This window comes from Vitis riparia, unplaced genomic scaffold, assembly GCF_004353265.1.
Source record: "Vitis riparia cultivar Riparia Gloire de Montpellier isolate 1030 unplaced genomic scaffold, EGFV_Vit.rip_1.0 scaffold690_pilon_pilon, whole genome shotgun sequence".
NCBI lineage: Eukaryota > Viridiplantae > Streptophyta > Magnoliopsida > Vitales > Vitaceae > Vitis > Vitis riparia.
In genome coordinates this window covers 38,667-52,307 of record NW_023269736.1, presented here as the reverse complement: position 1 = coordinate 52,307, position 13,641 = coordinate 38,667, and the positions used below count along the sequence as shown (strand labels likewise).

Sequence of the window (13,641 nt, the reverse complement as noted above, 5' to 3'; positions counted from 1 at the left end):
AATAAGCGTTTTAAAAAAATAATTTGTAAGAGCAAAAAAACACATTTGGATAAACAAATTTTAGTTGTTTTTAAAATTAATTTTTATATTTTGATTTTATAAAAAATTTGGAAATTCAATTTTTCATAATATTAATTAAATTAAATTAAATTCAAGCCTTATTAAAAATAAAAAATGGTGTTGTAATTAAAAATAATTGATTTTAGGAATATGATAATAAAAACATAAATTATATATTTTTTTATTAAAGATGATACTATTTTAGTATATAAATATTAATATTTTATTATAGTCAAAGTTTATTTTCTTTTCCAGAACTGATACTTCCATTCATCCTTGATGATGCCGCAGGTGAAGTTTGGATTCTCTCTTTATTGTTTACAGTTTGAGGGGTGTGACTTTGCTTTACAGCTGTCCATCTTTTGATTCACATATGCAGAAAGCCACAGAGGATGCAGATGCAACAAAACAACGAAGTGGTCAAGTGTGTAAACCGGAAAGACGTGCTTAAAGCTTTCTGCATCAAGCGGAAAAACCTAAAAAAGTAATCTTATTTTAATCTGTTGGTGACTCATTCTAATACATTATTACCACTCATAGTGGAGAATGGAGATCAAATTTCGATTTTGTCCCACTATTTGGGCGTCGGTGAAGGAATTGGCAGGCGCGCTTCAGTGTGCATCGGGGCGCGCTTCGGTACGCGTCGAGGCGCGCTTCAGGTACGCGTCGAGGAGCGCTTCAGGTACGTGTCGAGCCCAAAAGGCATACGAGCCAGAGTTCAAGACATGGAAGAGGCGCGCCTCCGGTGCGCTTTTCATACCTGGAGGGTGGAGGGTGGACGCGTAAGTTTTAATGTTGTTGAACAAAAGATGAAATGGATGCAAGTTTCAGAAGAATCCAAACCCTTTCCAAGTCCCAACTCTTTTTCTCTCGTGGACGCCCCTCGCTCTTCTCTGCTTTCCCGTGGTTGCAGTGCAGGTTCTGCTCTCTCCTTTCTCTCCTCATTTCGTTTTCATTCTCTCTCTCTCTCTCTCTCTCTTCCTCTATTTATTTTTTCCCTTTTATGAATTACAAAATAAATGTCACTTATTTTTAATCCCGCATTATTGTCATTTATTGGCAAAATAAAAGGAAAAATTACTTAGTTATGTATGATTTCCATATTTCACACCTTTCACAATTTCTTTTTTTTTTGTTTGCAATTCATGTGTTCAAATTACAAAAAAAAAAATTATCTAATTAAATTATTGTTCTTTTTATATATAACTAAAAATAATGCAATTCCATCATTATCCTTTTTCTCAAGTAATAAAAAGTATACAATTTAAATATTAATTTAAGTGAAAAAATGCGTTATTTAGGTGAATTTTTTTTTATAAATTTCTTTTTAAAAATATATATATAAAATGTAAGAGCACATACCTTGTTTATTTGAAAATTTTAAAGTTCAATTTTTAACTTATGCATACAATCTCTTTATGAATTAATATTTGTAATCTAATAAGGTGAATGATATCAACTTCTCAATATTATCTTTATGGTTCTAAATCCTCCTATAATATAATTAATTAACATATCCTAACTCACAAAGAGCTTATATCAAGTTTCACTAAAAAAACTATTATGGTCATAGTTTACTTAAACACATCTCCTTAGGATTACCCAAGGGGACATAATGTCTTAATTTCATGATATATCATGATGCTCATATTGAAAATACATATTGCGATCAAATTCCATCAACAGTGACCCAATTTATAGGGAATATATAATTACTTTAGGATTTCACTCGTACGTTAAAGTCATTGCTAACTTTGTTACAAATTCAATATTCTCTCAAGGTTCATACTAGTTTAATAAAGTCATGACTACTCAATAATCTTAGGTCATGATTCAACATAAGTTTTATCTAATGTGTAACCAAACACACTAGTGTATTTACCATAGAAACCTCATCTTAGTGGGTAAGACCGATTATCTCTTTGATTAGGAGGTAATGCATTACAACCTGTAATGAGTTGTCTAAGTCCATGAATTGACCTCTAAACAAATCATCTATTTGTAAAGAACTTATAACTTGAATCTTCCCGTACAACTTTTAATATATTCAAGTCATGCAAAATACAAGAAATATAAGTCAAAATATTCATAAGATAAAATGTATGAAATAAGAATAGATTAAAATGCAACTGAAACTTTATTAAATAAATTATAAACTTTAAATTTGTTGTATCATATCATACTTTTCAGGACTCTTAATAGATGTGTTATTATTCATATACTCCAAAAACAATGTCATAATTTATTTTCTTCTCTATGTTGATGACCTTATCAATACTAGTAACCACTTAAGCTTTACTTCTCATTTCATTGCAAGCCTCTCATTATAGTTCTTCGTGAAGGATCTTAGAGATCTACATGACTTCCTTGATGTTAAGGTTGTCCCTACTACCAAATATGTACCAGTAGTCTGGCTAATAAAGAGGGTTGGCCACCCGTGAAGAGTGGTGACTCTTGAGCATCTCAGTCGTATCAGATCTCTTTCATCGCATACAAAAATTCTAAAAGCTTCAGGTCCATATCAAAGTTGGAGTTTGATTTGGTGAGTGCTTTAGACAGCCATAAATCTCAAGATATGGTTTGATTTTAATAATTGTCTTACCATTTAAAAGTAACAACTCCCCCCTTTCTCTCACCTTTATACACTCCATCCTCCAAATAAAACACATACCCACCTAATGGTTAATAATATGGTTGCTCCGCAGACCCAAGGTGCCAATGAGGTGGGTTGTTGTCTTTGAGGAATACCCATCTTGAATGGTTCCTTTTTTTTCCTTTTTCTTTTTGGGGTTATCAAGCATTTTTAATTATGAGGGCAAATTTCCAATTTCGTACTTCGATTTTTCTCGGTATAGGCTGGGCTGGGTAGCATCTTGAAAGAGACATGCCGCAAGGTGTACTGCACTACATGCTATGATAACTTGGTCTTACATGACGAAAAAAAACCATGAAAAATAAAAATAAAAATACATTAAAAAAATTGCAAGTGGAAAACAAACAAACCGTCATTGCTCCTAAAGTGCCCTCCTTTAGGCCTCATTTCCTAGTAAGTAAGAACACACCTAACGTAGTGCCGGTCACTTAAAGCTTATCATTAATTGTTATCGAAAGATACGGATGGCAGCATTATGTTATTTTATTTTTTTCTTTTCAATCTTTGTGTTTGTCTTTCTAATAGGACCAGACATTTTGTGTTCAAGTTTGGTGTGCTGGAGGACTAGGATGCTCTCAAGGCAACCATCCAGAAGCAATAAACCCCTGATTAAACTCATCGAAGATTAAAACAACTCCTCTGGACCAATGACCAATCTACATTGTCAATTGTCAGCTACCAATGGGATCTTTCCCTTGACTAATTAAAAGCATCTGATTCAACTTTTCTAAAGGATCTTATTCCTAGAAAGCATTAAACTATATATCCCAAAAAATGTCATGATATGCCAAGTTCCAATCCATTTATAAGAGCAAACCGTGATAGAATCATTCTGATATCTTACATCGGTTAAGGGAAGAATGTTAACTGTATAGACAGGCTTTAAAACTATAAAGACTCGACTCATTGGATTCAAAACGGAGCAGATCATTATAGAATGGTATTAGAGTGAGTGGGTCGCTACAATCATAGACCATTTAAATGTCTTATCTAACTTGAATTCATCTATCAATTTTACATGGTATTAGAAATGTTTCTATTAAGTTTTCTATAGCATTATGTGAGAACATCTATTTTCAGTAATTCACGTTCAAAACAAGGGCATTTTGAAATTTTCAATGACATACTTCCTACTTTAATTTGGTGATTAAGGTGTTTGTTGCATGTTGCAGTTATAACTTGTGTTTCAAACACTGCATCAAACATGATAAATTGAGGTCATGATTCATTCCCCTAAGCTATCCAAATGCCATATTACTAAATGGAAGTTCATATAGATGGGCAAAGAAGAAGTTTTTGCTCACCACCTTCAATGAAAGCCAGCTAGTTATGCTATTTCAGTAGATTGATAATTAGCAATAGATTATTTGTATTTATTTACAGTTTCTAATAGCTTCTTGCTTTTTACTTTCATTGTCTATAGCTATTTCATGTCCTCCCAAAGCAGCTATAGTTGGATATATATGTGACTTACACATTTCATTTTTGTTGCACCTATTATACTGCTAGAAAGTAATAATACGAAAATGGAAGGAACTGAACAAGCCAAGACATAACGGTGGATATGAAGTGAGAGAATATAAGCTCAGAGAATAATCACTTCCATAAGGAAAAGAAAACCTGTATCTGCAAAGGACCCTGCTTGAAACAAAAGTGAACTACAATTTCTTCTTTCTTTGACCGTTAGCAGAATACACCACAAACCTGCCTAGGAAACAGATGATGGAGTCTCTGGCATTGGGGACGAGGAACAGGATTCTCTTCGAAGTTCCTTCACCACAGCAGCCAGTGCCTCAGGGTTCAAACCCAGGTCACAAAGAGTAATGAGGACAGAAAGGGTGTGTCGATCAAGTCCTGTGTCAAGAATGTTTGACATGTGAAATGCCAGCTCAAGAGATTCTCGGGCAGTCTGTGCAGCCTCCGGATCCATACAAATAGACTGAAAAGGATTTCTGTTTTTGAAAAATTTGGTCCAATCAACCAACCTTAGAAGAAAGAGCCTGAAAGTTTAAGACAAGAATAGTAGCATACTGTTAACTAATTTCAGGACATTAAAAGCAAACTGACAAAGCAAGCATTGAGATGAACATACCTATAAGAAGACACATTATCCTTAGCTAAGTATGCAAATCCATTCAATTTAACAAATACTATCAATTGAAGGGCATGCAAGAAGCTATAAGGCTAAACCAAACAGTTATGTCTAAAGAAGGTAACGCCAATGCCATCAAAGTGACTAAAAATGAAAGAAACTAAAAGACCAAGTATCCAAACAACAATAGCATTGCCATCGTCACAAGTCCATTTAATATATATATATATTTGATAGGCAATTCCCAATAAGAACAATTAAAACCATACAGGAAATGTCTTTGCTTAAATGTATACTCCATAGCATATGGCTTTTCCATGACAAACTTCCAACTCATCTCATATTTCCAATCATCAAACTTTAGAACAAATATTTTTCTCCACAACCAACATCAGCCCCTCTTCTTCCAACAAATCAACAGTCCCTTCACTGAGCTGCAACCCTTACATTCTATGGTACTGATGCTGTTAACAATAGAGTCCAGGCAAACTGGGGCAGCATCCTACAACATTCTGTAAGCATATGTGCTAGAGGTACTTAATTTTATGTGCTCCTTACTCCAACTACCAGGAAAACAATAATCTAATTTAAAATGTAAATAAATTTTAAGCTGTTAAACTGAGTATTTGCCTGCAAAACCTGGTCTAACAATGCAAGAATTTCTCAAAAATTGGTGAATAGATGAAAAAACATGAAATAGAAAATATAGGTGGCTTTCGTTAATAATAATTCTATTTCAAGGATGTAATCACTCCATGATGTTAAGCTAAAAGGAAAAACGAACAGAGAAAAACACACGCTCCCCCAATATCCCAACTCTTCCTACCTTCTATACATTTAAATCCAACAGAGATTTCACATTAAAACCAACAAAGAAACAACAAGAATATCTTCTAGACTCTGCAGAGGAAACCGATACAAACAGAAAATGCATAAGCCTGCCTAGAAGGGAATGCAGAAAGAGCAGCTTAATTTCAGAGGTAAGCATACAGCGAAATTGTTGCAAAGGCATTAGATCTAGAAATTTAAGAAGCAACAAATAATAAAAGCAATTAATGAGTAAACATTATTGAATCAGGAGCATGTCTAGGCCTTTCATTAGCCATAATCAAGAGCTGCACCCAATTTGCAAGCACAGGATACTAAGTGTCTCAGAATATCCTCTGAAAACACATCCCCATTTCTCATACATGATGAACCCACTAAAACCCTGATACATACCCTAAATCAGAATAGCTAAACAAAATTATAGATCAAAAGAACACATTTCCAAACGGTACTAACACCCAACCATTAAAAAATAGCCCAGCTCAGACAAACAAAAATCTGCTGAACTCTTTCATGTTTTGATGCAAACTCTGTAAGGTTCACCATCACAACAGCAGCATGATTTTTTGTCAAACAATTTTCTGCATTTTTCATCGAACACCTCGCATGCATCATCCACCACTACAACAAAACTCAACTAAAAAATATTCAGAAAAATGAAAGGACTTAATGGAAAACAATTTTCAACAATGCCAACTCAAGGAAACAAACAAATAGATTCGAATTCAACAAACCTTCAGCTTCCCACTAGAAGAAAGCCTGTTGCCAAATTGGGTAGGGCTAGGGTTTGAAATCAAAATTCAAAGGAAGAGTGAAGAGAGATCTTGGAAAAGGAGATCTAAAAGATCAGTTCGCCGAGCCGAAACGGGGTTCGGGAAAAAATTGCTAATTCAAATTCCCTTCCAGGGAAAATTAACGTTTCGATTTTTTTTATTTCTTAATAATTAAGAACGGAGCGGCGGAGGCCCGGAGAAGCGGAGGCCCATTAATTTTATTTTTATTTTTAATTATTTGTCTCACCTATTTTTCAAAGATAGCTCTTACGAAACATACTCAAATTTGTTTTTTTTTTTTGTTTTTTTTTTAATTTCTCGAATTATAATTTTTCTTAAATATTAAACTATATTTTTTTATTAAAAATAAATGATAATATTTTAATTTTTCAATAATAAATTATAATATTTAAGAAGTTCACATAAACTTTTTATCCATCTTAAAGGGGTTTTTAAATCAATAAGATATTAAATTATAAAGAACTAATACAAAATAATTATCTAAAAATAATAATATAATGATAAATTTTAAAATTAATAAAATTAATAAGGGAAACATAAATTATGTATTTTTTTTTATTAAAAATATAACATTTTACTAAAAAATTATAAAATGTAGATATTAGTATCTTAATAAATCTATAAATTCTGTTTTATTAGTAAAAATAAATTATAATATTTTGGAAAATGATCATTATTAGTAATATTTTATTTAAAATGAATTATATGAATAAATATAATTTTTTTCAAAAGACAAATAATTTATTTTTGTAATACATTTATATACATTTAAGTGTAATAATATATAAAAATAATTAAAAATCATGAAAATTAGGTCAAAATATTCTATAATTTCAAGAAACCTAAGTGATTTAAAATTGTCTATGTTAAATCACTTTGTTTTTCATTCATCTCTTTGGAATTTTCGTACAAGGGTATCATTGTCAAACTAGACGAAATTTATAGATTAGCTTCTTTAGAATGTCTAATATCACATAAAAATAATTTTAAGTATAATACTCTAGAAAAAGAGTTGGGAGAATTTTGAGAAACACAAATGATCCAAACTATATCTTTGTGAATCTCTTACTTGTGTTACCATGTTTGAAAATTTTTCATGGGGCACATATAGTCCAAATATAACAAAACTTGGATCGTTAGAGTCATTATCCGGTCTATTATTTGATAAAAATAATTTGAATTTTTAATATTTTATCAAAAAGTCTTAATAACTTAAAAATCATAAGCTAGTCAAAATACCAAAAACCAAGGTATTTCACGTTCATGGGAAACCCATTTTTTCCATGAAAACGACCTTCATGAACTCAATCTATTAGGCTATGTTTGGTTCCCAAAAAATGCTAAGGAAAGGAAAAAAATGCAGGGGAAAATGATTTTCTTTAGTTTGGATGATGTGGAAAATATGATGGAAAAAAAATACAATGGAAAATATTAAAGAAAATATCGTAATATTTTCCCCATTATTTTCCTTAAAAAATAATGAGGAAAATAAGAGAAAAGAGAAGGGAAAAGGGGAGGAAATTTTATTGGGCTCTTCTTTGCCCAGGCTTCACCTCTAACTTCCTCTTTATCGGTGGCTATGACATTTCACCGTCGTCAACCCTTTCAACGACCACCAGTATCACTCCGACCACCTTCCAGTGCCGAAAACCATAACTTCTTGTCGATCCTCACTCCAAGTCTCAAGCCTAGATCCATCAGATCTTCGCTGTTCATCTCGTCGGTCTTCCCTACAAATTTTTGAACCTGAAAAGCGCTCCAAAATATGTGAAAAATGGTGAAAGATCAAAGCTTCGGGTCACTCTTGATGTGTCAGAGGGGCGGAAGAGGAAGAGACCTGATTAGGGAAATGTGGTGACTAGGGCTAGGGTTTCGAGGAATGCGAGTTTGAGGCCGAAGGAGCGGGTTTATTACAAGAAGGTTGTGTATGATGGGGTGAATTTGCAGTGGGCGATGATGTGTATGTGAAAAGAAGGGAAAATGCGAGCTCGGATGATGAAGAATTGCAAGTGGAGGAGTGTAGGGTATGTTTCAAGTCGGGAAGGGCTGTGATGATTGAGTGTGATTATTGTCTGGGTGGGTTTCATTTGAAGTGTTTGAAACCACCGTTGAAGAAGGTTCCAAAAGGGGATTGGATATGCCATTTTTGCGAGGCCCGGAAATTGGGTAAGGAGGTTGTGCTTCCAAAGCCACCCAAAGGGAAGAGACGGAAGAGAACTGCAAGGGAGAAGCTTCTTTCCAGTGATTTATGGGCGGCTCATATTGAAAAGTATAGTCCTTTATCTTCTTTTGCTAAATTGTCTGTTTGATTACTGATAAAATGTGGGAAAAGGAAGCGAATCAATTTGAAACTTGAATGCTATGTCGTTCATTATAAAGTGAGTTTGACATAACTATTTGGGTTGATTGATTTGAGTTTTTAATTTCTAAGGAGCAAAATGACCAAAAACATGGGACTTGAAATTCTGTTTTCTTTTATTTTCTGGTGCTTCTGAGGGACAAGAAAAAAGAAAATGATATGAATTCTTATTCTTTTATTGTAGTAGTAATTGTGTGGACTATGGATCATTTTTTTTATGTTGGAGATGTGCATATGTGGAAAGAAGTGGATGGTACTTACTGGTTTCGGAGGCGATGGTATATCATCCCTGAAGAGATTGTGTTGATTGTAACATTTAACCTATTTACTGGAAAATGACTTCTTAAATATATCTTCAACCTTGAAAATGGAGAAGTGAAGTCTTAGGCAAGCATTTCATAGAGTGACTTTTTTCTTTCAGTTTTGTATTAAATATATCTCCAAATAATCCAACTGGTCATGCTGCATCAAGAAGACAATCAAAGGAACTGGTACCGTTTGCAAAGGCAAATGGATCAATCTTTGAATGAGACTGATATCTTTCTATCAATCTATTCCAAGAGTTCAATTTTTATTTTCCTGAAATTTTTTTATTATTCAACAAATTGATAACCATCTAACATGAATTTATGATTTTATTTTCCTTTCATTTTTCCTTTATTTTTTTCATGGTTAACCAAATAAAAGAAAATGAATTTTTTTTTCCCTTGAATTTTCCATGGATAACCAAACAAGTGAAAAATTTTATTTTCCTTTCCTTAGCTTTTTCTTTCATTCTATTTTTCCTCCCAATTTTCTTTCTCTCGCATTTTCCGGGAACCAAACATAGCCTTAGAGTTGGTTGAAAGAAATTAGGGTTTACTTGTTGTAGGTTGAAAGGTATTACCAAATTCCCGCTCAAGTAGTAATATCATAATTATTTTCATACACTTCCTAATAATTTATTGTAGACCCCCTTTAGAGAGCAAGGAGGTTTAGCTTCTTTTAAGGGATTTTTTGATAGCATAGGGGGGGGGGGGGGGCTTTTCTGCTGAAGGAAGCCAGATGGGGTGTGCAGCAAGTTGTGATGACAGGCCATGCTAGTAGGTGAAGGTGCCATGCTGCTGATGCGAGGAACAGTGCAGCAAGTAGTGGCTTGCCAAAGAAGATAGGAACAGGGGGGAAAAAAAGAAAGGGAAAAGGAGGAGAGCTTGACAAGAAGAAGGAGGGGGGCAGACGGATTTTCTGGATATAAGCTTGGACGTCCTGTGGGCTTTGGCCGGAGAGATACTTCCACAGGTATGAATATTATAGGCTTGTTGATTGATTTGGCTGTTTATATTTCCTCCATAAATCTTGCCAATGTATGCATGTTGCTTGGTTTGCATGAGTTTCTCGTTTGTTATGGCCATCTTTGCTCTTGGATCCTATTAGTTGTATGAGCTCCAAGGAGTAGAAACTCCTTTTCTCCGCGCATAGGCACGTCCCTTTTGCTTCGGGTGCATGGGATCCATGTAAATATGGCTACCTTTTCCATACCCATCCCCGCAAAGACTCCCGAAGTCGCCATTCTGCACGCATGGGGTCCAAACATGCAAGCCGCCTCTGCCATCTCTGTCGTCCGCCTCTTCTTTGCCGTCGGCGGCATGTTTTGCTCTTCCCGTGGTCTCCATTGGGACGAGGCTCGGCGTATGGTTAGCGCGGTCAGTGACTGACCAGCAAGGGGACACGCCTTCGACGCCTGCTGCGGCTGCGGCATTCTCCTCAACACCGTCGCCATGCAGCTGGAAGAGGAGGGACGTTCGACACGCGTCGTCACCATGCAGCTGGAAAAGGAGGACGTTTGACACACGTCGCGAGCCAGGACCGCCGGATGACCGCAGTTCCCGCGCTCTGCACTGCCGGGATTGAGAGGGCGCTGGAGTACGTGGACGCGCCGGGAAGAGGATGGGCGTCAGCTGCCGTCCTCTGGCGTTTTTTTCCCGACGTGGTGGTGTCGTCGCTGCCACTGCGGGGGGGGGGGGGGGTGACGAAGACGTTGAAGCCAGACGCGGGGGGGAGAGAGCCAAGAGGAAGATGAAGTTCTGGGTTTTGGGCCTGGGATAAGGCACTAGGCCCAGTCTTGTGTTTGGCTTTGGGCTTGTGTTTTGCTTTAGGCTTGGGTTTGAATTTGGAGCCCAAGCCCAAGCCTATGCCTTGAGTTTTGCCCATTGAGTCTTGCCCATTGAGTTTTGCCCATTGATGTCATTGGACTTGGGCTTTAAGTTGGAGCCCAGGCCCATTTACATTGATGAAGGCCTCATGCCAATTCCCTTTATTTAAAATGGCCCATGTCCACTTCAAGTTAGCCCATCAGGCTACCCATTTCCTAAATAATCCTTTCTAAAAAGAAAACAAAACCTCTAATGTCCATAATTAATTAATCAAATCATTTCCTTTTATTTGTTATCTTATTTTTACCCATTTAGTTAACTCATCTTCGAGGTAATTAAAAGACAAATTATTATTATTAATTATATTTTTATCTTGAAGCTTATATTATTTAATTTCACTAGTTTAAACATCATGATCTTTAATTGTTGCTATTACTTCGTACGCATCTATTTATCATCTTTTAAAATCTCAGTCATCAAAGTTAACTTCTAATCCTTGAAAAATCCCACATCCTAATCTAATCTTTCAATAATCTATGTAAATCTCATTTTCATCAATTAAAAATTATCACCATATATGTCTAGCTATTCAAAGTCTAAAGCTTTCAAAGAAATCATGTGTCTTAATTTAATTATTCAATGATTAGTTCGAATCTCATCATCACCCATTAGAGTTATAATCCCATATTTATGTACTAATTTAAAATTCAACCCTTCCGAAATGCAATGTCCTAGCTTAATTTGCAAACTCCTAAAAATTCCACTATTCCTTTTATTCGGTTTAAACGATTATTTTCGCTAATTAGTATTATCGTCCTATATTAGTTTATTTATCCAAAATCCGACCCTTTAAAAAGATCCAATGTCATAAGTTAATTCTCAATCCTAAAATCCCACTTTGTCTAAATGTTATTTTCTTTAGTTAGAATTACAATCCTATATTCTCCTATCTATCTATGCCAATCCTTCAAAAATCCCGAGTTTTAATTTAATTCTTCAAATACTTGTTTAAATCTTATTTACATAAACTGAATCATTATCCCGTATTTATTAGTTATTTCAAAGTCTAATCCATAAAAAAATCCCATGTCTTAATTTAATTCTTCAAATATTCATTTAAATCTTATTTTCATCAATTAGAATTTTAATCATGTATTTATCTAGTTATTTAAAGTTTAATTCTTCGAACATTCCATATGTTAATTCAAATTTTCAGTCTTAAAAATTCTACAATTCATTTAAATCTTATTTTCATCACTTAGAATTACAACCCCGTATTTATTTAGTTATTTAAAGTCCAATTTTTCAAAAATCTCAATTTAACTTTCAACCTTAGAAATTCTATTATTTGCCTGAATGTTATTTTCGTTAACTAGAATTCTTATCCTCTATCATTTCATTCATTTAAGTTCCAACTCTTCAAAAATTCAACGTCCTAACTTAATTTTCAATTTTAAAATTCCATTGCTCCTTTTCTATTCGTTTAAAATATTGTTTCCGTTAATTAGCATTATTATTCCATATTATCTGTTTATTCTAATTGTTAAAATTTAATTCATCAGAATCCGACTTCCAAATCTAATTTCCAATCTCAAAAACTCCACCGTCCATATATAAATTCTTAAGTTTTCAATCTCTAAATTCACATCTTCAAATCTCTAAAATTCCATCTTTCATAATTATTTACCTAATCTTTAGTATTTCATTATCATTATTATTTCACTCATTTATTTATTCCCTTATTTGTTTATTAAAATTCCGATTCCCAAATTTAGTTCTCTGAAATTCCAATTCCTTTCAAATTTAATTTTGAAAATTCTCATTCTTCTAAAGATCCAATTTTTAAATAATATCTAAAACTCCAATTTTCAAATAAAATTCAAAAATCCAGTTTTCCCTTAAACAGTTTTGATTTCTATTTGGTGACGCATGTGATATATTTTGTGCTCATTATTATACACTGACCTCATTTTTATGATAGCGCATTGCTCGTTCGTGGCCCAGGTATGCATCACTCTCATTCTGATACTTCACTATACATGTTCCGATTCTCGTATGTGCATGATCATCCAGGATATTCATTGATTTCCTCATCGATTGCCATGATTGCTTCATTTTATTAGTAGAGACCCGACTTTAGGGACTTAGAGGGGTGCTATGGCCTTTCACCGTACCTTCCCGATAAGTAATCTGACCCCCGAGCCCGATCCGGTTTTTCGCAGACCGTCTTTTCCAAAATAAGGAGTCTCACTTAGGGTTTTTCTTTCTTATTTTGTTTACCCTTTTTAAAAATAAAACAAAAATAAGTGGCAACTCCAAGTCAGTTTTCATAATCAAATAAAATCATATTTTCAAACAAAAATCGAGCTCGCCATCGAGTGGGAAACGCATGAGCCGAAATGCGGGATCCACATTTATAGAAGTCAAATTTAAAATATAATATTTTCTTTCACTTTTTTTTTTGGCAATCAAACAATCGAAAAAGTAGAAAAAAAATGACTTAAAAATACTAAAAATTTACACCCATTCAAAAACCTAATTTCTAATCACATTTTCTCAAAGAAAAGACACTGTTTTAAAAATCGGCCGATCGAACTATTGGTGACCTCTTCGGTTCACTCGTTTGACCCATCCGGTTCGGTTGAGCCGGCCGGTTCTTGTAGAACCAGATGGGTCCTCCTTTTCCCTGTTTCTTTTTTTGGCAAAATGGGCCAAAATCTCCC

At 34.3% G+C, this 13,641-nt stretch overlaps 1 protein-coding gene across 3 annotated transcripts; it reads right to left on the bottom strand.

Moving 5' to 3' along the window:
• Positions 1 to 4,250: 4,250 nt before the first annotated feature.
• LOC117910276 (mitotic-spindle organizing protein 1A-like) lies at positions 4,251 to 6,543 on the bottom strand. Of its 3 annotated transcripts, none has more exons than XM_034824360.1 (3): positions 6,368 to 6,543; positions 6,097 to 6,270; positions 4,251 to 4,713 (listed from the first exon to the last, which is right to left on the bottom strand). In XM_034824360.1, the coding sequence occupies exon 3, from the start codon at positions 4,641 to 4,643 to the stop codon at positions 4,422 to 4,424; it is 222 nt and encodes a 73-aa protein (XP_034680251.1). In that variant the 5' UTR covers positions 4,644 to 4,713; positions 6,097 to 6,270; positions 6,368 to 6,543; the 3' UTR covers positions 4,251 to 4,421. The 3 variants fall into 3 exon arrangements, with proteins under 3 accessions (XP_034680251.1, XP_034680250.1, XP_034680248.1); XM_034824359.1 differs by having other exon boundaries at positions 6,097 to 6,254; XM_034824357.1 differs by lacking the exon at positions 6,097 to 6,270.
• Positions 6,544 to 13,641: the final 7,098 nt, after the last annotated feature.

Excerpts from the sequence above, each read along its gene's own strand:
- LOC117910276 (XM_034824360.1), bottom strand. The coding sequence starts at position 4,643 with ATGGATCCGGAGGCTGCACAGACTGCCCGAGAATCTCTTGAGCTGGCA.